Consider the following 27,693-nt stretch of genomic DNA (forward strand, 5'->3'; position numbering starts at 1 on the left):
CGAGCGCAAGGCCGGGGTACCTCTATCCCTTCAGAAAAATCGCCACTTGGAATCGTAAGCGTTCATGTCCCTTCTTCACCTCTGTCCTCGTTGTATCGGGCTGAATCCACTCAGTATGGTCAACAGAATCCAACTCGCCCAAATGTCAGTTCTTCTCCCTTTCGGATTGCAGAAATAAACGTCTTTCTCATCCTCGAACCACTACTACTGCTCCCACACCGTGTGGTACTGGGTACTTGGCTTGTGGCAGAATTGGCAGTCATAAAGTTTGGCGTGAATAAGGTGAGATTAAATACCATGTGGGAAAGCGTTGGTTTGTATTTGTGTACATTCTCTTTCCATACCACTCGAGAGAGAGCGAGAGAAAGAAGTCATTTTCTTAACCGTCAATTGAAAAAGTTATTGACAACCCCTGCAGCACCTTCAGAGTCCTGTAATATTATTTTTGCTTAAGCTCCGTGCGTGTCCATGCATCCTATCTCTCTCTCTCTGTTTTGTCAGGAAGCGGTCTTCCAGCTCGTCATTTGCGAACCCAGCGGCGCAATTTTCCCAACACGACTTTAAATTTACGATTCCTTAACTTCACAGTTCTCGCATATGATGCGCGCTGCCATTGAAGAGGCTGTGTGTAGAAACCGCAAAATGCCAGATAAAAGGAAGCGAGGATTCTAAGTGAGCTCTTTGCGAGCTTGCATAATCGTGAGCCCGTCAGCGTCTCGAAGTGCCGCACTTGGTTGTGAACAGCCGGATGCCGTCTTGAAAGAGCGGGTCGCTGAACTATTTATGGGGGCATAAAACGGAAGCTGTCGGTCTCGCGCTGCCGCCGAATCGCTTTTTGAAAGAGCCGGAATGGGCGGCGTCTCTGGATAGCTGTTGTTGCTGGCTGCTGCGAAGCCTTGTTATGGTAGCTTTCTTTTAACTGTTCGGAAAGTGATCACCATCGTGACTTGACTGCAAAAGTTTGCTCGCCGCGTAAACCACAGGTCACGAAGCGCGTCAGAGACATACAAGTCACGGGAGAGAGAGAGGGTTGTATATTCAATGGAGATGTAGAGGACAGAGAGAGAAGGCGGGGGGTGGGTGAAAAGAAAGGATAGCTCAGCTTGCTATACACCGGGAAAAAGGGCGCAAAGTTGAGGAAGAGGACTAAACGAAGGAGCAAGCGAGAGTGCGATAGCAGTACACAGAAGCGGAGGTGACCGTCACGTCTCTGCTCGCTGAGGCTAGTTCATCTCAGAAACTGAACCAATCTCCGCGTTGCGTTCTGAAAAAAAAAATGCAATGGAGCATCCGTTTCGCTGCCGTACACAGACGGAGAGTTACGACAGAAAGATGAAAATATTAATTGAAATAATAAAAAAAGGAAAAAAGAAAGCACGCACTCGAGCACAGAACGTGCTAGAACGGCGGAATTATTCGCAGTGGTCATTTAATCGCACTATGTCCACGATATTATGTTGTGACAGTTGTTGAGGCTTCCAGATCGATGGTCCATTTTTTTACGAAGCTGGAAGACATTGTTTAAGAACGCGCTCAATGGTTACGTTTCCGGGTACTCGTCACCTGCAGCGCTAACACTGATTCCGCTGGAGCAATCAAACGCTCCCGCAGAACCCGTCTTAAGCAAGAATAATGCGCGTTTATGAGTCTTTCCGCACGAAGCAATACGTATAAAGGAAAGCAAGCGACTTAGCGTATGCACCTGCCGGTTTTTGCATGCCAACTAGACTAGCGACTTTATACGATGTTGTACGATTCACGTCCTGGTTCGGTGTTTTCGCAGCGTCGACGCACCGAGACGGTGTTTGCGGGGTGCGGGATTTGAGCAAAATCTGAAAATTTCTTCAAACTGGAGGCTCAACTTGATGCTGCCGGTTCCTGATTGTATCATTTGCAACGTGTACGAGTAACAGTATACAGTTTTGCCGGCTACATGCACCCAAGCTACGACTATACTTCACGTTTTCGTGAAGTCTCTATCTCTTGACTTTTGATGGTGGCTTTGCTTAGGAGTGTTGATTTAGTCTTCGAGTTAATAAACGTGATAATTAAACGAGTCAATCTTCACATATTCTTCGTAGTGACGCTTTGAGGTCTATTGGTACGGCTTTTGAACTTGCCGAACTTAAGTAGTTACCTCTTAATTTGCTTATTTTTATTTTATGCTAATGACCAAATGAAAAGCGTTGACCGTCGTCAAATGGGCGACAACTTCTGCGTTTATTTTTCTTTCAATCAGAGAAAGCACGTCTTAGAACACACTTCAGGCGGCGATGGCGAAGAAAACAAAACACGTACTGAATATTCAAAGCTATGAGAATTACGCTTCTTAGTTGCCACAGATCTGTTTACGTATAGATTGAGGCTCTTTACTGTCAGGAGGCGCTGAAAAGAAATATTGCGCCAGAGAAATACAAATTCTTTCACTTCTCTTGCGCACTATACTTCCTGACTTTGTAATAAGAGATAGCGTCTTCCGATGACACTAAACAGATGTATTTAAATGTAATAAAGTATGGGCTTTTGCAGTTGTGTATATTATCGACACTATTTACTCGGAAAGTAAATAGTGCCGTGAAAGGGGTGTTTACAGACTAATCAGGCAGGGCTCTTTGCGCCGTCATTCATCATCAATGATACTATTTTTCGCACGTACACAGAACAGAAAACATTTCAAGTTGCACGTGCACTAATTACTTACGTATGTGACAGTTACGTTTCTCTTTCCTTTTCGTAATCAGCAATGCCACTTAACGAACTCGTCTAACAACGAGCCAGGCGTTCATTCATCTGAGATCGCGGACAAAAAAGACTGGAAGCTGGCAAATGTAATATTTTAATTGCTTGACTTAGCGAGCGCATTTTTTTCAAATGTTTGTATCGTGGAAGAAGCATTTCGTTTCACAGACGCACTGATTAGAAAATGCGAATCATCAAAGCGTGCCTTTCAACGTATAGCCGGCGATTCTATCGAATACACTGAATTGTAAGCCAAAAGCATTCATCCTAACGTCTCTCGCTACCAAAAAACAAGCAGCTCTTGTGAAGCGCGTCGCACGAACGCTGTTAATCGCATGGTGGCTACGCGAGACCGAGTAAAAAGTTGAATGAAGAAGGTGAAAGAAGAGAGAGAGAAAGAGCGAACACGAAACAGGCTGCCATTTTCGTTATGCTCAGCGCGCAACCCCATTTTTAGAAATGGAGCCATGGCCACACGCAGTGTGCTTGGCCAACGAAGACCCCAATGCGGAGAGCGGCAGGTGCACTTTCTTCGGCCACTCTTTCATCGATCTCGTGTTTTCATCCTAACGCCTTGCTCTCTTCTTTTTTTACTTCCTTTTCTTCCTTTCTGCATCGTTTCGTTTCTTTGGCTGTATATAACGCCTCGACTCTAGAGAGATATCATCGACCCCCCGCCCTCTCAACGCCAACCTCTCCTCCCTCTTTCCCTCTCTACTTTCATTCACGTTTCGCGCGTGCGCAAGCGTGTGAATGCTGGGAAAAAAAAAAGAAAGAAAAGAACTACCGTTTTGGAAACACGGCCCGCTTGATCTCGTTTTAATATTCATTTATTGTCGCCGCCGCGAGCTACATCTCACAACGTTGCATTTTGTGTGTTTGTGTGAGAGCATGTGTGTGCCTCTGCGCATTCACTCAAATGACCTTATAGAAGCCGGACGCCGATCGAACGCAATAAAAGCTTTCATTTCCTTTCCTTATACGTAAAGTATTTTTCCCCTCTTATAAAACGAGAAAAAAAAAAGAATGTTCTACGTTGCAAGGCGTTCAATTCTCAAGGGGAAAACATGTTTGCCGGCCGTGTGTGCTGCGTCTTCGTATTTGTTCGTCCGTGCGGTGTGTGCGCGTGGGCACGTCGCATAGAAGAGAAAGCCGCAATCTTTTCTTTCGCAGAGGAAAACCTGGCTTGTTTACCGAGCAACCTCGGTGTGGACCCTCCCCGACACCTCCTAAACGAAAAAAAGCAAACAGGCCATTGAATGTGAAACATCTCGTAAATAGGTAAACATCGCGAATCAAAGAGCGCGTCGTCTGTGTATCGAGAGTGTGGCAACTGCCGCGGAGATAAGAGCAAATAGCGGCCCGTCGTTGTACGTCCAAGTATAGCCACCCTGCATAGTAATGAATGCGATCTTCGTGGAAGCGCGACAGTGTAAACGCAACTCGATCTCTTCTAGCTGCGGGGAAAATGAGTTTGGAGAGCGTGGTTGCAAATGCAAACAGTGTCTGAAATTTCTATACGACCCCGTATACGGTTTGTGATATTAACTCCCGAAACAGAGGGCTGACTACCTAGGAGACGTTACCGTATCAGACTACATTTCAAAATAACGGCCCAATGGAATGACTACCCTTAATGGCAGCGCGTTCTATGAGGACGGCGCTCTTTTCAATGGTGCTGCAAACGCAACTAAAGGATGAAAAGGGGCTAAGAATAATTTTTTTTCATCACTTTACGGTGGCCCGTAAGTGTCTGCTGAAAAGGGAGCGAATTCATTCTAGCAGTGCAAACGACTGTTTTGCTCCGTGTGTATGTGAGTGATTTCAATTCACGCCTAATAAGAAAATAAGCATCTTACGAGTGAAGGAATGCCTTATAGTTCGAAGAAATAAGTTACAGTTGTTCGCGGCTCGCTGCCTTTTTTTGAACGTCCCCACTTTGAGAAGAAATGTGCTCCCGCGTCTTATCGGTGCAGAGATCGCGAGCGTCCCGAATTTCGAGGACTGTAACCGAAAAGTAAAGAAAAACCAACCGAGCAAACAAAAAGACATTACCTGCAACATCGCTATAGGAAGGTGCGCTGTGCTAACGGAGTAACTGTGGTGCGGCAGAAGAGTAGCCACGTTTTTTTCTCGTAAGACTAAAATAAAAATGGTGTAGTAAGGAAAATGAAGTTTCATTCCAATCGGTAGCTGTAGCTTGTTCGAAATAAAATGACTTAATGAAGGCCGCTTCTCGATGCGTTTACCGAACCAAAACATAACACACACACACATGAAGTGAGAAAGAGAGAGAGGGAACCGTTGTAGGTGTGTAGCGAAACTACGCGTTCGTTTTTCCTACCAAACAGCGTAGGCCTTTTCTGGGCCAACGTTCGCTAATTCGAACGGGAAGCTAATGCGGCAAACACGCAAATACGGAGGGAAAAACAAAACAAAACGAATAAGAATACCAAGAGTAGCGAAAACTGTAATTTGACATAGGACATAAGGGGCCTGAAGAACGACGATTGCCACTAGCCGTCTCGCGTTTAGAGCGGTACAATTGAGGGGCAGGAGGTCGGAAGGGGGAAAGGAGGCGCGCGGTTGTGAGGGAGAGGGGTAGTTTTGTATTGAGCTGCGGTGACACCGTTCCCGGAGTCCAAGGGCGCCGCTCGGCGATGACTGAAAGAGTGCACTACGCGCGTATTTCCCAGAATAGATTTTGCGTCGGAATCAGGCCATCTCTGTCGTCGCGTTTTATTCGATGGTCCGGTATGTCGTATTATCTTGCTTTCTTTTTTTTAATGGGGAGATGTCGACGCCTCGTACAAGAACCTTCTATTATTTTTCTCCTGCGCGCATTATTAAGAGGGACACTTAACAGCGACATTCTGGGAAGAACAAAGCCCTTTTTATTGAAATAAATATAAATGAAGGAGCTGTTGCCTTTTCTTGGCATCGGCTACCCCTCTTCATTTGTTTGTTAGGCAAAAGCACTCAGGAGTTCTTTCGTTCACGGGTCGCGACACAATCTACAAGGGCACATTTCTGTTGGGAATAAAATCAAAGTGGTGTTAACTTTAAAATAATTTTAATTGGAAGAAATAGTCTAGACCAAATATCGTTATTAAAATAATCCTTGTTGTTTTTTAAGTTGGCTTCTCCGCATATTGAATATGCCTGCAGTGGTGCACTCTTTACAGGAGTATGATCGCATTACGCATTGTGTACGTTGAGACATGAATAATAATAATAATAATAATAATAATAATAATAATAATAATAATAATAATAATAATAGGTTCAACGCGCTTGTTGGAATCTCTTTTGCTTATCATCCATTCGACACGATGTTTCACAATTGAAGGTGACGTAGGAACAGCAGTCCATGGGAAGGAGCATTTTGAGAAGACAGTGAAGTGACTTCACGAGGGCGCAGGTTTTGGGGGTTTTTTGAAGTCAGTATGGTGAGGACGGATGTATGACGAGAGATGTACATCGCGAGAAACGTGATTAAAGATGGCAACTTTTTTTATCTCCCGTTACGTTCCTTTGTTTTTACCCGTAATTAAAATCTAATTGTGCTCCTGTGAGGACGTGGTCACGGGCATACGCGCCTCTTTGGCGAGACGCCAGCGATGGTCAAGACTGTTCGGTATTCTTCGCTACGGTAGGCTCACTTTATATAGATCGTCGTTGCAGTTATACACGATGGCGGGAGCTCGCATTAAACCGTTGGCGTGAGCGTCGCACGAAAAACAGGAATTATGTTACCGTGACAGAAATCAGTATCAATACTGCGAAGTATAATGAGCAGCATCTCCGGACGCAGCTTTGTTGCCGGTCAAGCAGCAGCAGCGTGTCAGAGCGTATTTGCTAAAGCGTGTTCCCCGCACTCTATTTTAGGTTTGTACGCTGGTCAGATGAGCGCCCATTAGATATCGCATTTCCGGGCAATGCAACACGCAATGGATAAGTCCGGCATGTACGTCGCTGCGGAGGCTCTGCTTCTTTGGGCGGAAAGAATCGATTTCGACTTCTCTGCATTGCATTGGTGGAATCGGTACGCAAATGTGGGTTCATACGACGGCTCTTATAACAAGTCATATACCGTCGGAACCGTCGATTCAGAAGTAGTAACCTACTATTCTGTATTCTTTCGCATTGCGTAATTGTTTTGCGCCAGTAATTTAGTTCTGCGCAAACTGCGACGTAACGCGAAGCTTCTTTTTTTCGCTGTGTCGCTGTTAAGCGCGCATATAAATACCGCGCAAATTACTCACCAGAGAATGTGAGGTTTGTAAGTTGTAGCGATGGCGTACAGAGTTACACCTACAGAGCATCCGCGCATGGAATAGGTATTCTGTACAGCAAAACAAAGTAATAATAATAACAATAACAAACTTGTGTTTTATGAAAACACTCCTTTTAATAAGCGTTTTACTTATTTCGTGGCGTGATGGTTCTTGTAGTGACCCGGCACGGTTCGTTTCGCTAGTTTTTTTTATCATAAAAGTCACGTTGAGTCAGTATCAATAAATATCAGTAACAGTGATTGAGACACGATGCGATAAGATGTGGCGATACTTTTATGATGCTGACGGCAGTACGTTAGATAGGTTATTAGATAGGTTGAACGGGTGTAGCGTTACAAAGCTTTCTCGGTCTAGTCAGCGTCGTTGGGTTCATTAGCGAAGAACTAGAAGGCGACACCTGTATCCTTTAGCTTGAATTCCACGCCGAACGGGCGATTGCGTAATTATGTGACGTCGCGGATTCCCTAACGTTTACGATCATTTACGACCAACCTCTGCCGACGAGGCGCAGCCACAACAGTGACACCTCGAACAACAAGGCGCCCGCATTTATTATACACGCGGTTGTTTTCATACCAATCTGCGAATCTTAGTAGAGTGAATTATACTATTCACCTAAGAAGTGCTATCTCTACATCAATGTCAGGTAACGTACTTGCTGCAGCGTATCTGAGCCTGTGTGGGCGACAAAACTTACGGTCCAAAAGTGTACGGTGTGCAACCACGCATAGCAATAAGCACAATAATATTTCTCTCACACTTTGGTCTAGCAATTCTTTCACTGTGCCGTCTCCACTAGGACTATAATTGCTTCAGCGCCAAACTTCGTGCGTAGTGCCAATCATGTGGCGCTTATAATTGATGGTACCTGTTTAGCATTGCGTTCACGTACTGGTGTTGCCATGCCACTGAGGCCAGGCGTGGACGCCAAAGCGAAAGTGGCGACATCTCTCTTAAATGTGCCTGACAAACGTGTGGTACGAGAAGGTGTTACATTGCTACGAGTCGCTGACAGCTATAGCTGAGAGCACTAAGAAAATACAGAGGGCTGCATTACAATCGTGTCGGTGTCAAAACCATCGCGCTGGGAAGTAAGCAGAGCACGATCTACGCCATAGCGACGGTTCTGTCTCAGTTTAGGTAATGGTCTCTATTAACTCCAGCAACAACAAGGTTGCACTATACCCAACAGCTTTTTTTGTTTTGTTCTTTGAAAACCTTCTACGTTTGCCGTACTCTCCGTTCTGGCAGGTCGGGGTCATTTTGCGCGTCCATGTCGTTTTCCTGTGTTATCGCCACGACACGGTTGTGCACGGCATAGCACGGTGGAGGCCGGTAGAGGGGCGAGGGGGGGCGGAAGAAGCGTGCGTGACCGGGCCACGTACGGCATCGACCCTGGCGGCCTTGGACTCCATTCGGACCGGCGGCGGTGGGAGTGCCGCCTGGCGGCTTTCCGCCGCGCACTACTCTCGCCAGCTACCTGCACCGGTACTCACTGCTACGCTCGCTTACACAGCGGGGACAAGATGCAGCAACTACCGCAAAAAGAAAGCTTTGGGTACGCGTGTACCTCACGGAGTGGCCTTGTTTGTCCCCACTGTCTGTTCTCGTTGACCGTGGCGGCGGTTGTACGGCGTTTCTCGATGAGAGGGATGGGCTGACCCGCGTACCCACCCACGCTCTGTCTATAATGTGAAAGATAACGCTTACTCTGCTTGGAATTTGTGAAACGTTTGTTGCGGGAGTGCGGTTTCGCACTTTAGACGGATGATTAGTAGTTCTTGTGTAAAATTCAGGACTTCCAGACAGTTTGCAGTTAAGCCAGTTTGTCGATGACTATAGTGAACCAAAAAATAGCGCGAATAAGCGTATATAAGCGCGTATATAAGAGTATATAGCGTACTATAAGCGCGAACAAGCGTTAGTGGGCGCTGTGATCTCTCTTCCATGTGCTATCCTTCATTTTATTGAACCAGTGGTACGCATTTGAGAGCATAGCTGCTTAAGAACGAGCGCTAGTAATCCTCTGTATCGCTAATAAAGCGTTCCCTCTTTGTGCTGTTGTATGAGCCGTTGTTTGTGGCATCCAAGTGTCGGCCACCCTTCTCTCGAATCCCTCCCCTCCGCTTGTATTCCCTCCCAACCATCACTCAACAATGGAAATTATGTGGAACTGATCACGAGAACCTAAAGCGTAATTCAATGTGAAAAACGAATGAAGAAAATCGCGCGTTAGGGCCGTCGTACTCAGGAACACATCTATCAAGAGATGCTGAACCGAAAATCATTTATAGATGTCTTGTCTGTGGAAAGCACTGAACAGAGCGTATGTCTTAGCCAAACGAGCGTTAAAAAATAGTAGTGAACGTTTCAATTGTGTCAGATGTGTTTGTTGGAATGAATATGGCGAATGATGCCTAATAAAAGTTTACAAGCCGTAACTTGCAATTTTTTTGCTGAATTTTTTTTTTTCGCTGGCGTCGGCATGTGGCCGACTGGTGTGGAAGTGCCACCTAATAAACACGTGCAAGTGGGGAAATACAACTGGGTACACTTTCGGTGGTAAGCTGAAGTGTATAATGTTTCGCGTGAATATAAAACGACAGGGCATATTTATCAGTCATTGTCCTTTTGGATCCATTATAAGGAAGCCAACGGGGGACAGTACTTACGCATGTGAGGAGCTTATAAATAACAAAAGATTATATTGTAGCCGAACACATTTTATGCGATACTCCGTACGTGCATAACTATAGCTGTATCGACGCAGTGCAATTGCAAAACGGCGCCAGACTGTGCAGTTTTCCTCGTTAAAGGGGCGATGACACCCAATTTTCGATCATAATCTGTGTTATGTGGATTAATCCTTGCGCATTCACGAATAAGTTGGCGAATTTTAGCGCATTTATTCAAGCACTTAATTTATAATCGAATATTTTTATAAACACGCTAGCGCCCCGAGAGTCAGGCAACCTGGTGCACTCGCGAGTCGTGACGTAACAAGCAGCTAGCTGCTGCAAGCGTCCGCATTGCGGCGAATGATATTGTTCCGTGGTCAGCTGCACGTGATATCGAGATATCTTAGCTTTCTTTAGCTCGGCACTGAAATTGTAACAATTTGCAGCGGCTGAAACCTTCGTGGAAGACGAAGGCTCCATTCCGTGCTGCACATGACGTCGCACGCGCCATGGAAAAATGGAGGTCGCCAGCGGTGGGCGGAGTTTACAGCCGGCGACTTCTAGGGCTTGTTTTGCAGTGAAATAGTCTTGCGGTACACTTTTGAAATATGTATAGACATAATAGACCCTCTACTTCTAGTTTTCGCTGAAAACCACAAATCTTTGGGCGACCGTGTCATGGCCCCTTTAACGTTGTAAATGTCAACTTCGTCATGGAAATGACGGAGTCCACGTCGATACGATATGGCTTGTGTTTTCGTGCAAAGCTGGTACGTCTACGTGAGCTGTTGCATTGGCTTTTCTGCTGTGTCACGTTGCGCTAAGCATTTCCTCTGCAGCTGTGCTTCGCGGGCTTTTGTGTCGCCCATGAATAGCCACGTCATGGCTTACATACTTTCACTATTTCAATATTCGCACCGAAGTGCTGTTTGATAGATGGTCAATGCAACGCCTACGCATTCGATAGCTGTTTATTTCTTGAGGTTTCTTAAGACAAATCGCCGGCCTCACAAAAAACCCATCGCTCTATCTGCGATGAACCTCTTTTTGCATCAGTTTAAATGAACTGTTTTTTAATCTCTCGTGCAGATTGTGTGTCTCTTAGGACTCTTCTCTGCAGTCATCTCGAGTCCGCGTATTTCGCGTAAAGCCAGTTAAATTGCGCCCTGTTTTATTTACAGTGGCTCCATACTGCCATATCGCATGCTGTTTTTAGAATATTGATTATATCCTTAGTTCATATTATTTGTTTTCCGCAGGTAGACACGAAACCGGTGTGTCGCTGAACGCGCTCAATTGTATAATCGGACAAAATTTTGAGGTAATGAGAATCTAGGTGAACGCAGAAGGAAAGGATTTTGTAATTAGCGTGTGGGCAATCTACAAAACTAGAGATCTTATTTTCAAAGTAGTCAGATATCATTAGTAGCACTTGAAATTAAACTGTAGATTAAGCTCATTTTAAAGAGAATGTCACCAACTGTTTAGGTTTTACCGCGGTCAGAACAAATAGCTGACCGGAAATGAAAAAAAGGGAGAATAAAGGCAAGAAACAGTTAAAGTGGAGGATTGCGCAGACGTTACGTTATTGAGTGCGCAGGGGACACATGGACCGTCGTTGCCTTTGCTTTGTGCACTCTCGGTTGTCCACCAACATCTTTCACTTTAGATGTGTATCGTGATACGCATTGAACGCCAGTGTAATAGCAGATCTGCTGGTTTCACGAAATGTAGTCAGTCTGGAAATTTTATTTCCACGCACCGGGGGGACTAATGGAATAAAGTGGCCGCAAGGCTATGGTTTTTTGTTTTTTCTTTTGTTTCGTGCCTAAACAGTGTCGTCATTATGTAACTTTAGCTCTTTCCTATTTGACTGTGGCCAATCGTTAATATTTTTACTCTAGTTATATTACGTAGTCGTTAATTGCGCGAGTACAGCGAACAGGAAAACGCCTACTCACGGACAAATAGCATGCGGGGAAATACGTGGAACTCAAGCTGGCACAAGCTGAGATTTTACGCTGCGAAAGGCACTAAACAAAGCAGCACAGAGCACGAATAAATAATCGAACGCTTCATTCACAAAACACGCTACCTTAAAGCACGACACTCACACATCAAGAAAGTACAAAAAGAAAGGAAGCAGTGGCACATTCACACGTGACGAGAGTGAACTATGTTGGGATAGAAAGGGCGTCTACCATTGGGATTGCCGGGAGATTTAGCGCACTCACACGCATCAGGTGGCCTGTTTCGCCTCACGCGGCCAGGCACCGGCACGCCAACGTGTGTTGGACGAATACCCGGATTGGAACGTCGATTCGCCACGGCGGTAGGGAGGGCATCATCTCACTCACCTACGTATAAGCGCTGTGCTTGCATGCGCCGTCTAACTTGCTTGCCCGTTGCTTCTGCTGCTTCTGCTGTTGGCTGCTGCTGTTGGTGGCTGTCGTCCGCTGTCGGTCGCGCGAGAAATCAGCCTCAGTGTCGCGGCGCCGTCTCTCCTGAGCGATAACCATGCGTACTGCGTGCCGCATTTCTATAGCTTGCCTAGTTGCAGTTCGGTGGAGTGGCGTCGTTTGGACTCTGTTGGGCGGAACTAGGGTGCGTCACACATAGTTTTACTCAGTTCGAAGTGTCGACACACCTGAAAACAGTCATTTCGCTTCTGCTAACATCAAAAAAAGAGTGTCGTCGAAGGCTGAGGACTGTGTCTCAGTGTCTGCTCGCAGAATGCAGCTTGCTTAGACACGTCCGCACACTCCGCGCAAGAACCACAGGCTGCTCCTAAATCCGTGCGTTGTTTTTGGAGATATCAAAGTGTAAAGCTAAAAAGCGGTTTCACTTATTGTTGCACGAATGCTACTACGTCACCCCGCACGCCATGGCTCTCGATGAGATGTTTGTATGGCTATAATCGGTCCAGATGTATTGGCAAGATATCAAAAGAGCGTCCGTAATGAATAGCCATGGTTCTGAAGCTTAGGTTAAGGAAGCGGCTGCGCTCATCAGTTCAACCCCTACAGCCCTGAAAGTCACAGTGCACGAAGCACTTTACAGTAATTTAAATTTATGCATCTCTAACAGCATAGTGCCAGGTAGTTAGGGTAAGTTGCGAGTCAACCACTAACTCCAGTAAGCAGTAACATGCATACCGTTAGACAACCATGTAAATCATTGGGCGGCTCCTTAATAATCGGAATGCACGCGCCGCTGTGCAGTCGGGGTGCTTAGTATAGATGGCTCTACGATCACTGAGGCCGATTTCTTTCGTCGCCATTTATTGCCTGCACGTGTCGCTGTTTGGCTGTGTCGTACCTGGCAGCTTGCGTCGCATGCCTCCGCCGTCTAACGCCAGCGGCGGCGGAGTGTCAAGTGTGCGTAATATAGATCTTGCAAGAGAACGTATACGCTGTAATCCTGCCGCGTTCTTTATGCGAGCAGAAAAGGACAACCGCGTTACGCTGCACCGGCGTCGCGCTGCCAATAGCATTTGTTGTCGCGCGAGCAAGGCCTCCCGCCTCGTAAGTTTTTTTGCCTAACCGAGCAGCCAAGTACGACTCGTTCGTCTGCTGCGGGCGCTCTGTGAACCACGCGAGACCTGCTGCATGGCTCGGGACTGTGTGTTATACATTTACATTATATTCTTGCCAGCATGGGGCGTTTGCCGTCAACCAGTCTCTTTTTTCTCTCTCTTTCCTACTCCCTTGGGTGTTTTTTACAATCTATACATTCACCGTGTCGCTGTTGTCGTGTGGTTGTCTTTATTTACCTGAATGTACAGTATCTGCTCGCGGAGCGCCACATTTGTGTGTCCTCAGAAGTTGTAACGTTGTCAGAACAATAACAACAAAAAAAGATATATTTAAATGCCTTGCTCGCATTTGTGCGCGAAGTGGGCCCGCTCGTCGCTGTGTCAGGGAACTGGTTAGAGGACGTCAGGAAATTTGTGTGGTTACCTTTTATTTCTTCATTATTTATAGTACTAGTTATTTATTAGGGCTAAAAAATCTCAGAAATTTTGGGAACATAACTTACATGAACAGGAACTTTGTTCAGAGATCGAAGACCGGGCGACGAGGTGGCGTGCTTTCTGTTCATAACCGCTGTAAGCCGCGTGCCTTCACGCCTTCTAGTTTTAAATCTTATTCGCAGAGAGATTTATTGTACCACAAACGAACGTAGAGCTTTCGAGAGACCCGCGCGAACGCTAGAGAAATCACGATATGTGCCCCCTTTCGCCAGAACACTGTTAGCACTTGGATACATGATAGAAAACCGCGCAACAGGCAACCTGTGCAATCGCAGCGTCCTTTGAAAATGATGGTATCGAACGTGTTAACGTTTTCGGGTAGGATAGTACAATATATGAAAAAGGCGCGTAATAGAATGAAATTAATTCGAGAAACCGTAGTTTTTTTTTTTCTCTTCACAACCATTCAGCCCTCTATGGTAGGCAAAATGGGCTCGGAGCTTTTCCTAGGAGTGTTAAGTACCTTTACATAACAGCTAATGCCGTCGGGTGCTATGAATACCATGAAACTCGGCGTTCTGTTCGCGCACTGTTAAGCCGATCCCTGACACAGCGACGAGCGTATGCAGGCCCTGCATTAACGAAGACAGAGAGCGAGGAGAGAGGCGCCGTAGCAGCGTGACGCTGGGTGCGCGTCAGTCGAGGGGCACGCAACCCTGACGCCACCCCTTTTGTTGTGCGTTGCGGCACCCGGAAACGCAGGTTCTGTCGCTGGGCGCGGACGTGCTCCCCGAGTATAAGCTGCAGAAGCCGAGGACGCACAAGTGGACCATCCTTCACTACTCGCCCTTCAAGGCGGTCTGGGACTGGGTCATCCTTCTGCTGGTCATCTACACGGCCATCTTCACGCCTTACGTGGCCGCCTTCCTACTGGACCAGCAGAGACCAGACTCGCGCCGTAACCGAAAGTACGGCGACGATCCCATCGTAGTCATCGACCTCATCGGTGCGTAATCTTTTACACGTCCTTCGTACGCCACGAGTTGGGGTCGCTGCGCGATATTTTATCATTTCCGAATGTCTCGGAACTGGGCGTCGCGGATACGGGCCAGCAAGTCTCCTCTCCTGTTTCTGACACGCATGCATCGTGGCCGCATACATACACGTGCGACATACGACACACACAAACATATATAAACAGACAAAACATGTCCGCGCTTGTTCTATCTGTTTGTGTGTGTTCAGATCATAACCGATGCCAAGGTTACAAAGGAAACAAAGGCGGACGAAAATAGCGCCATTTCTGTAGAAGGTAAAACGTTGCGCATAAGGGAAGCGAGCAGAAGATGCAACGGTGAAACATTGCACAAAGTTTTCTACGTTTTTCCTTCTGCCCGTGTCCCTTCTGCACAACGTTTTACCTTTTAATGGCAATACAAACAGACCCCAAATAGCAGCATTACTGTCTCTCTGCCTGTATCTTTCTCTTTCACAATTTTTTTTTTTAATTCTTGCGCTACTAACTTTGAGTGTATTCTACATCGTGTCGCCAGTGTAGAACATGCTCAAGGCGAAAGCTAGCGTCGCAACCTTGTTGCAGGAAGGTACAGAGGTTACTGCAGGAAGAATTTCACTTGCGCATTACGGACACTGTTTCTTAATTATGACGAAGATCTCAATTCGCGTGGTTATACCGAGGAAAACGAATAATACCACACGGCGCGAAATACGTCGGTGCGTGCTTGACGCCCACTTGAACGGCGCCTTATTCTCCTTCGTCGCTCCGTCGCAGTGGACATATTCTTCATGATCGACATCCTGATCAACTTCCGCACCACCTACGTCAACTCGAACGACGAGGTGGTCTCACATCCGGGCAAAATCGCCGTCCACTATCTGCGAGGCTGGTTCATCATTGACGTCGTTGCTGCCATCCCCTTTGATCTGCTCCTTTTCGGCTCCGAGACTGATGAGGTGAGTCGCCCTTGTCTAATCATACCATATCCACCGCCTTATCTCAGAAGGATGCTACCTATGCCTGTCGAATCAGTTGGTGATGATAGTTCCAGTGGTTAGAATGACGATGTTTTTCCCAACACTATATTTTTATTTTCTTTTTTCCAAGAATAGAGACCCCTCTCAATGTATTGTCTGTTCCCAGAAAAGTTATACCCCTTTATAACCCATCGAGTGTTCGATAGAAGCAACATTTCTCCAATGCAACCGCCGCCGAAGCTGTCATCAGGCCTCTCGGCAAGTCGCATAGTAGACACTTTTAGAGTAAGGTACACAGAGATAACGTTCATTGGGTACGATACACTATTTTACTAACTTAACCTGGGTACCTAAAAGATTAACGTATGACGCATGCGCAGTGACAACAAATCCAAATGATAGCGCACGCAAAGCTCAGGGTACCCTGTTCTAAAACTCTGTATAGTATCGCACTGTCATTCCGGAAGGGTCTGCAGTCTCAACGCGTTGCGAACTTGTCACGTTAATGGTATATTGTCATCGATATTCCGCAACACTTGCGCAGGAGGTCCCGCCAACGGGGATTGAACCTAAGAACCGTCTTTTGTGTACGTGCAGTTATATATAATTTATATTTTATTTTATAAACTTTGATCTAATTGAACTGAATTGAACACCTAATGATTTCAAGCTCGCAGTGATCGCTGCCACCGGGAGTTGCATATTTTTCCGGTGCACATACTATATCAGATGAGATATAAATTGCGGTTGCTTTTTTTTTACTCGAGCTTTGCGAGTCCATACGCAGCAATAAATTAATGCTTCGCTGAAGGGAATAAGTTCTGGGGTCAAATTTAATTTTTGTCAACGAGGCGTTTTGCGCACATGTACATTACGGTAAAGCTGGCCTGACATTTACACGAACCATAAAAAGTATATGGTTTACTCGGTACAATCATAATAATGTTTAGGAAGCTCTTTTCCGTAACTTTAGATTAATATCGTTACCTGCACAAATGCCGGACTTGTGTTAGAAATAATCACATCAGATCTGGCAACCTGCGTTTTCGCGAAACCTCTGCAGTTGAAAGTAAGGGAAAAATCTAGTGTCTGAATAGCGAACATAGCCACTAGAGTAATCGACATCCTTATGCACAAAATTTGAGATTTTCTAAGTGGGGTTAAATTGCAGTTTGACAGTCGTTAACTTTCTACACCGACGCAAAACAACGTAATGTGCTGTAGTAATGGTTCGGGAGCAGAAAATTCGTGTAATAAAATAATCATCGGGGTTCGGTGCTGTAGGAACTGTGCGCAGTGTACAGCCCGGTACACTGTTAAGGGGAACGCACTGTTTGGTTTCGGGATCACTTATGGTTGAGATGTGATGTAAGGGCCCGAAGATACATTCCTTCCGTGTAAAAGTATGTCTGAATATATCAGGGACCTTTTATCGATAGCCTTACCGAAACTGTTTCGCTATGCTACTCTAACTATACGGTGACTGTTTCCATTAACATCGGGCCGGACTGTACAGCCAATGACCGTCAGTATATCCGAAGCCTTTATCAAGCGCCTGGAAAGGTGCGCGCGCCATGCAGTACGCCTCTGAGCAACTAACCAAATGCGTAACTTTTGCTTGAAGCATCCCTCGCGGCGTCTAACGATATCTATAAATGCTGTGAAATGTTCCCCGCCTTGTTTGCTTTCTTTAAAATATCTCCACACTCACACGAAGTAACACCTATTATCGAGGCATTTACTACCGTCTTGGTTTAACAGGCCTTTGCATCATACAGCTTGGGCCACACTAACCATGCTTGAGTCCACCGCACCTGTAGATAACGCAGCGTCAAGGGACAACGCGTCTTTCCTTTCAGAGCACGGCTCTTTGTGAACGTTCGTAGCCATCAGTTGCGATGTTTGGGCGTTTGTCTGCGAACCTGAGTGCTTGCCTCGTGGTCTGTTTGGCGTGTTGCATTCCTTGTGTGTTGTTGTACACTGCTGGTAACAGAACGGTTGTGGCAAGAGTTGTTCTTTAGTGTCTGTCTGTACTTTTGTACTTGTGCTTAGATAACCGTAGTGTATAGACGGGGCGCCGCGTCGCCAGATGCGATGCGAGGGTTGCGGATAGTGTAGTAGGAGCCCCTATGTAGGCTGGGACACGAGGCATGCCGACGTAGATGTGTGTCCTGCTTGGTGATGTTATGGCGTCGTTCACGTGAGCCACTGGACAGTAAGAAGAAAAGGACTGTCGACGTGGTTAACTCAATCCAGCCTCATTTGTTCTTTGAAAAGTCAGCGATGGCAGGTATTTCTTCTGATGGGCTAAATGACCATTCGCGCTGTCATTTTCTCACATCGATTTTTTTTTATTTGACAGGCGGTGTATCACCTTTTGAGAACTGAAGTGTCAGCGCTTTTTGCCTACTGTCTTTTTCATTGGGGTGAAAATCTTGTAGGCCTTTATTGCCGATTACGAAGGTTAGTACAAACCTAATGTATAGAATGGAATCCACGACAAAGGCAGGAATAAATACTAATATTCATTACTGATTATTGATTCGAGATATTAATTGCGAATCAGTAATCAGTAAGCATAACTTGCACCTCGAGTGAAACGTAGAAACAGGAAAAGCCGCCAAAAAACTTTTTTGGCTAAAACATGGCCCCCTACAGAAGAATCCAGCATTGTGTAAATCTGGGTAGCTCCACTGGTAGAAGTACTAGGTAACTCGTAACGAAATTTTCAAATTGTTATGAAGTCTGGGAAATCATGAAGGCGTATAAGTCAGGCTAAGCTGTAAAGGTCTAGCCCCCAGTACTGTCAATTGGATAGGTAAGAGGGAGCTCACGAACAGGGTCAGTAGGCACAGTACGTGTCGAAGCTGGGAGTAGGGTGGGGAGAGGATGTTGAAAATGATGAATTGGTTGTAAATGTAGAACGCCTTCAGTTCTGAAGCGTCAGATTAAACAAAGTGTCACGCAGGAACTGCGGTGGTCTTGAAGGTTGGAGTAACTTTAACGAACTTATTAATACTGATGATGCTTGAACCATAGTGCAACATTCACGACTATGGTATGTCCTTCTTGCTACCATGAATGTCCAGTGGCTCACCACGAACTTCGTTTCGTCCATTGTCCGAGCTGAAACCTACTGTTTCTAACACGTTCACTTTGTTAGACCTCTATAGTGCCTGCGTATTGTGGAGAGTGTGCTGTTTTCTTTTTGTCTGACCATTGTAAACCAGCCGCTTCTTAAGAAGAGCCTCGTGAAATAGCGTTATCGCTGCTTCGCGTGACGGCATTCAGTGAGCATCAAAAGTGAAGTTTGTTTAGATGCTCATGGTAATATAGGGCTACCTTAAGAACACATGATGTCCAATTTCGCATGAATATTGAACAAAGTAGTTGAGACGAATCGTTTAGCATAAGCTGTCATTTCAAAAAAGATTTCGGGTGATCTTCTGTTGTGGCAATTGTTGTTAACTGCCTAAAGCCGTTCTCATATCGAAAACCGAAAGGCACGCACTCGTTGAAGCTATAAGGGAAAGCTGCAGCTGCAATAAATGTTTACTTTTATGAAACCCTATGAAGGATTGATATTTTTTTTTGCTGATGTCGCTGCGCCTGTATACAACCAACGGAATTGAAAAAAAAATAGGGTATTTATTGGTGAACCTAAGATAGAGCCACACTGACCTTTTGGTTCAGCCTGGTCAGTCTCGCCATTAAGACTGCCCGTTCCCTTTGTGACGAAGTTAGAGGGGAAAAAAGGATAAGGCAAGGGAACGCGACCATTACACGGATATATGCGGTACTTTGACACTTGCCGAGGCTCTTCTCAAGACGACTGTGCTCACGCTGAGTGTTACTTGACTGATTGGACGTCTTTGGTGTCGTTGTTGCATCGAACTCGCTCTCCCCTATATTCACACTTTTTTTTATTTCTTTATCTGTGCGTGTTCGTGTGTGGGAAACGAGGCCTGCTCACGACACTCCTCTACACTGCTGGAAGACGGCGCCGTCCGATGCGATGGGCTGAAGTGCCACGAAATAGCATTATCGACGCCCTTCCTTAGGAACGTCACACGATCCCCCCCCCTCCCCCCCGCGCGGCGACGCTTGCAACACCAGCGATCGTGACAGGGAGGGATCGCGTCTGCAGCTAACGGTCATCACTCTACTAGCCGGCTGCTTACGAGAGCTATAATATAAAACTGTGCCGACGAGTGACCCGCTAAATCTCGACGCGCAGAACAAAAACTGGACGACAGCTTGCATTTGCGGTGCTTCTCGAAGCTTGAAACAGATATCGAAGGAGCATTGGCACACTGTTATAACTTAACCGAAGTGCTATCAATGCACTACGTCTGCAGCAAGTAACCTTTTCTGCAATTCGTTACTGACCGGATTTTCTCGCAACCATCAACATTTTTAAGTATAGCGAGCAACAGTCATCCTTCATTATAATACAGATATTTACTTATTTTTATTCGCTGTCCCTGGCTACATATTACGCTTGTGCTAGATTAACTACTAAAATGATGACGTGCCGGGACACTGGTTATAATCCACTGCTGCTATATGAATTGTATCAGTATCGTACGAAGCGAAGAAAGAAATGTATCCACAAATACTGGTTGCTCAATAATAATATGGTACGTCTTAGGAGAGCTTTCCGGCAGGGAACACAAGCTGTAAGCTTTGGCTGACATTGGTTTGCTTTAAAAGTATTAATCATAATGAATATAAATGAAGAAAAGAAGGTAGGCAACCCTGAGCGTCGCGCAGGTCGTAAACTCTTGTACACAGAGCGGGCACTGCTGGCTATCTTCGAGTCCTCCGCTTGGCGGGGCGCTTTATAAGCGGCCTTCAAAAATGTCACCTAATCGAAAGAGCAGTAGACGAGGCCATTCTTCCAGCAGTGTAGAGAGCCACTGACGTTGTGGGTGTGCACATATGCGCGAACGATCTGTTCTGGTGTTGATGATGGTTGCCTGTGTGTCGTTTCGTGCACTCACTCCGGTGTTTCTCTTTCCCTCCGTGCGGCCTGCGCGGCCTGCACGGTGGGCGATCGGCGCGGCAGCAGCCACGGGCTGGAGCAGCACGGTAGCCCTTCCCCATGTTAGCGGAGCGCGAGCCCACGCGCCAGCTACTACTCTGCGCGCCGGTGATTGCGGTAGCGGCCGTTTCTGCGGGGTTGTTCGCGAGTAGTGCGTATAGCGAAGATGATTGTCGGCAAGTCTACCGCCTCTGTGCAACGTTGGGCGGTGCCACTGGTGCTTTTATGGGAGGAGCCTTCGACTAGCGCCCGTACCTTGGCTTTTAAACTAGTTTGCGAGGGAATTGAAAATGCAGAAAGAGAAAGGGGTGAGGAAAGTTTCAGAACCCGTGGGATGTAGCCAAAAATAAAAAGGAGCAAAAAGTAAACTTCAGGCACGTCATACGGTAGAGAAGTCCACGTTAGTTTCTAAACGAACACAAACTAAAGAGCACAAACTGTCATCATAAGCTGAAAAAAAGGAAAAAGAAAGTAGCCAGAATCTGATAACTTTGTCTACAGCTTAAACTGCGAGGTAAATGCCTCACGATATTGCTCACAGCTGCAACTAGCTTTTACTCATAAAAAAACATATAGGTCTAGCCTACAGCATTCAACGAAGTTTTCGTCAGGCCGATTACAGCAGGCTATAGGCTGGAAAGCATGTAAAGCGATCGCCATTTGGAACGATACATCAACGTGTGTGTAATCATACAACGGCGCTGACTTTTGAGAAAGCACTCTCTAAAAGTTCTGAAGCAAATTATATATAATGGACAAATAGCAGTCATGAATAACGTTACGAGAAAGCAACAGCTTATTTCACTTCGTTAATGCAGTGTGGGCGAGTTTATTGAGATCTGTTCTGTAATTACGAATCAGCTTCTCTCTGTCGACCAGTGCCATTAGAAGTTGCACACAGTTGTTTAGTATCGTTTCCGGCTCCGCATGCGCAATTCGCTCCTACCACTCGCGTGTAGAAAAAAACACACACATAGAAATCGTTAGAAACGATTGATAATTATTGTCAGAAACCGTGTTAGCTTCTGTGAAATCCGCTGAAATTCCGCTAGATTACGGCATTGGCACGCAAAGTTTCCTCGCCGATTTGCCCTTCTCTCACCACATTTTCCCTCTTACATGCTTGTAACTCTCTCCCCACATCGCCTTTTCATTTACTTGGCATTGTCCCGGATTTTATTACGTCACCTCTGAGATATCTGGAATTCATCCCGGAGATGATGTAATTCTATTGGTGTCACCTCCGGGTTCCATACGAATTAGTTGCAAAGAATGAGGAGTTTGAGTAAACACGCAGTGTCTCAGGAAGTAAGGTAAGCAAGGCAACGCTTTCTTCAATATCTTATTAGTTCGAAGGCACATATCTATTGTGGTGGCTATTGTAAAATGATACATTTGGGTGGGAAGTACGGGGGCGGGGGGTTGAGAGCGTCTGTAAGAAATTCAAAATAAGCAAATAAGCGCAGTTAACGTTCTGGTGAGGAGTAGTTATGCGCTACGCCAATAGAATATTTAGTAAAGGAAGCACTTGTTATGTCGTCACACTGGAGCCACTGTGTCTTTCGTTACGGGGCGACGCAACACGACGGCAATATTTAACGTTGTTTGCTGTTTCATTGCATAATTCGATAGTGGACGTAGCTATTCACTGACATATGCTCACGGGTAGTACGAGCCGCTATCTCAATCGATCCTGTCTAAACCGATGCACGAGATGTTGAACGCTGAAGCTGAGGAGACGTGATTCCTCTGCCACCTTGCTGACCGCCCCTTCCTCCCTGATCTCGGCACACAGCACTCATCTTCTTCACCACCTTTCACCAAACACCTCACTTCCTCTTCACCACCTCAGCAAATTCTCTCTACCCACTCCTTCTCACCAACAGACGGTTGACTGAGGGACTGAATCATCGCAAATAAGATAACGCAGCAAAGCGAACTCAATTACAAGTATATACTTTCAACGTTAACAACTCTCACACAGACCATGAATGCGATTCGTGAGGAAGGACTCGCAGTGGTTTGCCGGTAGATAATCCACGATCTTTGCGGGCTGGATGATCCCTTGGTTGCCTCGCAAATGAGCCCGCCTGCCTGAATTGCCTGTTTGTTTGCCTGCGTGTATGCAGCCGTGCATGCTCACAGAGGCCCTGCGTTGCCTGGATCTCTGGAATGCGGCCGTTGGTGTTGCCGTGCGCAGTAGTACTCTCTCTTCACCGCATACGTGCTCAGACCAAGACTCGGGGTTAATGCTTATTTGTTGCTTCAGACCGCTTCCTCGCTTCCGTCGCAAACTTAATTTGCTGCCACCCCTTTATACCCTTTCAACGCAATGCTCGCTATATTAAGGTTAATTTTAATTGGCCGTTCTCGTCGTCTCAAGCGTTTGCTTTTTCTCGCTGAGAGCTGAAATTTAAGCGTGATAGCGACACACTGCTTGATTCGCAGAACAAAGAAATAAGCGCACAGAAACGACAATTCGCTATGCCTAATGTTTGAGTTCTAAGGTACCCTTACATTCTTTGTCAAAAGAAACGAGGCCACCGCACGCTTGACTACATCGTACTTAAGAGTTACAGCACAAAGTATAATATAACAGGGCTGTGGCAGACAGGAACGAGCGCTCGTCTTTTTCTGTCGTGGTCCTTTTGCTTATTGTAACCCTATTTCGTTGTAACCCGTACATATAACGGGTTACCAACTAGTATAAGCTGCTACTCCGCTGAAGCTTATACCTTCGTTCTATATAGCCACCCTGAATTTGCAGTCGTGATGCAGAAGAGCTCTGGAGAGAGGCAAACTCTCCTGTTCGCGTTTCAGAGCTTTATAGCACAAAAAGTTCTCAAAAGGAGAGACAATGAGCCCTGCGAACCAGGAGTAACTGCGTTTTCCTTCGCGAAAACAGTTACTCTTTTTGACGTGTCTCTTTTGACAAAAAAACGTGCATTAGGTTTTCATAAGCGCATCACGGACCTAATTCTTTTGCAGCAACGTCTCTTTTGTTTGCTTACGCTTATGGCCTCAGTTCTTTTTTTTTCTTTTTAGCTTATGCAACAGCTGTAGACGCCGCAAAAATGACCTTCTGCCGGGACTGAATCGTGCAAAGATCAACCTACAGGTCAACATGTTTGATGCTTTCGAGGCGACTTCATCCGGGATTAACCTCTTCTATTATGAAAGCGTATTAGCGTCATTACATGTCATGATCGGCGCAGCTCTGAAACTTTGATGTTCCCTCGCTCGCGCTTCGTTTACGGTTAGGCTAAGCTTTATTTTACGATTTGCTAATTTTTTGTCCTGTGGTTTTTCAATTCAGAGAATTTTAACTTTCCGTCACTCTAGAATCCGCGTTAAGCGTGAAACGTTTAAAAGACCTGCATATCCTCGTGCGAGATGTTCCCACGTGTGGTTGTGCAGTAACAGCGTACATATGTCATCTTTCGAAGAGGCCTTTCTGCGGATAACATTTATCATGCGTAGTGAAACAACCGCCAGAGCGAAGATTACGTTCAAATAGGTAATGAGGAGCTGCACCTCACTAGATATTTGCGGATGTGATGAAGAAATTGTATTCCATTATTATGAGGCAATTCTTTAGCAAAGTTCAGCCCCCGTCCATTTAATTCAAAATTTTCGCGCCTTAGATAATTATGTTATTAAGGTTTTTCGTTATGTGGACGACTACTTGATTTTATGTAGCGGTGAGGTCTTTGAATCCGTGGTAACCTCAGTGAGCGAAGAATTTGAATTAAATGGAGCAGTGAAGAAGTAGTCTGCTGTTCTCTAACGACAGAATCGGCTGCAAAGGTGAGAGATGAAGATGGAAAAACAATGTTTCTTTCAAGGAAAACGTCACTGTTAAGTATGTAAGCGCGAGACGTTACGACACAATCACTATTCACGTTTACAAGCTTACACTAGGCGCTTTATTGGTGACGCAGAGCGTGGCATTTGTTTCATATTATATAACTCGTTGTGTTTCTCAATATCTGGTTTCACATATATAAAAACTAGTTCTGTTTTACCTTTTGTATCGGGCTATTCATGATTAGCTTAGCTAGAATATTGCGGTAACTTCGCCCTTTGTTTTGTGAAATAATGTAGCAAATTTTTTTACGGGCGACGTAGAAGTGTTCGACGCATTTATTTAAGTGAGGCAGATGCATTTTAGCACGCATGCATTTCTCTGTTACAGAGTTATAAGAGCGGATAAGCAACCATGATTGATGCAGCGCTAAAGACGAAGACTAAGACTAAAGGAACACAGAGTGCACAGGACGGGCGCTGTCTCGCAACTGAAAAATTTGTATTTCCCGTTTTGGTTTTTCGAAATAAATTTTTCAGTTGCGAGACAGCGCCCGTCCTGTGCACTCTGTGTTCCTTTAGTCTTAGGCTTCGTCTTTAGCGCTGCATCAATCATGAATGCATTCCATCCAACTAGCCCAACTTTCCATTCTACTGCGGATAAGCAACATTAGTCAACATTTTCCAGCAGTAGCCTGTACTAAACTATAGCTAGCGAACGTTATCGAGCGCTCGTAGTATGCGAGTTGGTACAGTAGGCTTCACCAGATCTGTACACTTCTTTCTTTCAAAAGGGATTTATGTTCCGGTGTATATTATGTCTTGATTATTATAATTTTATCTGATACCTCGTATGTCCTACTTTACACTATCGGTGATTTTCTCCTTAATTTTATCTGAGAATTTTTTTATCCCGACCGAGAAGCTTCTGAAACCTAATTTCAAGTTATATTAGAATGATTCGCCTTAGAATAGAAAACTCGGTCACCGCTGTGAAGAGACAGTATATAAAGATACGAATTTTGGCAATGAAACGTTAGCCTGTTTGATCGCTTGTTTTGCTACTCCATCTGCCAGGTTATAACTTTGGTAGACAGAATGATCGCATCGGCGCAAGAATAACACATACACTGCAGTAAGTGGTATTGACAGAAAAGTTTAAAAGAAACGAGCCCTTGAAAATTCCAATTCTTCGTACATACACTGCAGCAAAGATAAGAGAGAGAATGTTTAGTTTTAGGTAAAAGATATAGAGGGAGAGGGAAAGACGACAGGTGAGAGCGCAGTCTACTTCCAGCAGTTGGAAGCAGACCGTGCTCTTCACTGTCGTCTCCTTTTTACAACGCATCTTAGGTTGATAATTTCGAGCGCTACATTAGAAATTTTAGTATGAACCAACTGTCTTTAAAAGAAAAATACTTCCTGAGTAAGAGAAAGAAGCAACCGTGAAGTATAGGCAAAAGCCATAGCTTCTAGGAAGGGGTGGTCGTGTGTTTTCGTGATAAAAAAAAAGAAGGGCAGTGTGAAGCAAGGTAGCGCGGCGCCACCCGAACACGCAGACCACGACGCTGATCGGTCTTCTCAAGACGGCGCGCCTTCTGCGGCTGGTTCGCGTGGCGCGCAAGATCGACCGGTACTCGGAGTACGGGGCCGCCGTGCTTCTCCTGCTCATGGCCACGTTCGCGCTGATCGCCCACTGGCTGGCCTGCATCTGGTACGCCATCGCCAATGCCGAACGGCCCTACCGACAGCCCAAGATCGGATGGCTAGACCACCTGGCCAACGCCACGCACCAGTTCTACATCAACGAGACCCAGGGCGGTCCCAGCATCAAGTCCAAATACGTCACTGCACTCTACTTCACTTTCTCGAGCCTCACTTCGGTGGGGTTCGGCAACGTGTCGCCCAACACCAACATGGAGAAGATCTTCTCCATTCTTGTCATGCTCATCGGATGTGAGTATATCGTAATAATGGCCCCCTTCTTAAAGCGTGTGTCTGTACGTGTGAATGTATTTCCGTCCTGTTTTGACACTTGTACAGGCATGATATGCTTCGTAGGTTGTATTAATAGAGCGTTTGCGTCTATAGCTTCGCGCATTGTAGTCTGGCTGCTTGCGTGTGAACGCAGTCTTGTGTCAACACACATCAGTAACAGCAACAGGGCTTGTAGCTATTTAGAATAGTATCGCTGTATGCGTGCCCTGTAAAACGTGCTTATGCTCTACTACTCACTGATGATGCGCAATAGTGTTCACGTGAATCGAACGACTGTGTAATTTTGTTTGTCTGAAATATTTGTGAAACAATATTGTGAGCACAGATCCTTACAAAAGCTGTACCGCAAAAAAAAAAGGTACATCAACATTTGTTTGATATTTTGCTTGTTTTCGGAGAGAAAACTGCCTGCCTTTATTTACATCTTGTCACTTCGTACAATGTTTCACCTGTATTCAGCGTTCTGGTACTTTCGGTAGAATAATATAGTGATATCAGTAGACGAATGTGAGCGCAATAACGCCTGGTACCTCGGAATGCGTTCCAATGATTTTAGGCAGCTCAAAGACTCTTGTGCCCACGCACATACTACCGTTTTCACGAACCTGACCCCGCCCGGGTGACCGGCGATATCATCTTGCAGCGCTCATGTACGCCAGCATCTTCGGTAACGTATCGGCCATCATTCAGCGGCTGTACTCGGGCACGGCCCGGTACCACACGCAGCTGCTCAGAGTCAAGGAGTTCATTCGCTTCCACCAGATCCCGAACCCACTGAGGCAGCGCCTCGAGGAGTACTTCCAGCACGCCTGGACGTACACAAACGGCATCGACATGAACATGGTGCTCAAGGCGAGTACACATCGTGGAACACTCTGTATATTGACGTCTTCCTACGGTAGATGTAAGGGTAGACTTGTCAAAAAGGCCGTTACGTTCAGATTAGTTATTGAGGACATATATATATATATATATATATATATATATATATATATATATATATATATATATATATATATATATATAATGCAAGGAATGGGACAGAGCGAGGAACGGAAATGGAAGAACGGCTAAGAGGAAGTAATGAGGTGACAGTGGCTAATCCCGCAAGGCGTATGTTTGCTGCAGTACGCCAGGACAACAACTACAGGCGATCAAAAGGAC

The 27,693-nt window shown here is 45.7% G+C and overlaps 1 protein-coding gene across 2 annotated transcripts in view; it reads left to right on the top strand.

Annotated features, from left to right (window-relative positions):
- Window positions 1-27,693, top strand: part of LOC119387961 (potassium voltage-gated channel subfamily H member 6) — a 282,090-nt gene that overhangs the window by 223,006 nt on the left and 31,391 nt on the right. For both annotated transcript variants that reach the window (XM_049413770.1, XM_037655551.2), the window contains 4 exons: window positions 14,451-14,694; window positions 15,481-15,662; window positions 26,091-26,487; window positions 27,173-27,381. In XM_049413770.1, the coding sequence (XP_049269727.1) occupies window positions 14,451-14,694; window positions 15,481-15,662; window positions 26,091-26,487; window positions 27,173-27,381 (1,032 nt within the window). The remainder of the gene's footprint in view (window positions 1-14,450; window positions 14,695-15,480; window positions 15,663-26,090; window positions 26,488-27,172; window positions 27,382-27,693) is intronic.

This window comes from Rhipicephalus sanguineus, chromosome 3, assembly GCF_013339695.2.
Source record: "Rhipicephalus sanguineus isolate Rsan-2018 chromosome 3, BIME_Rsan_1.4, whole genome shotgun sequence".
In the NCBI taxonomy this organism is placed as follows: Eukaryota; Metazoa; Arthropoda; class Arachnida; order Ixodida; family Ixodidae; genus Rhipicephalus; species Rhipicephalus sanguineus.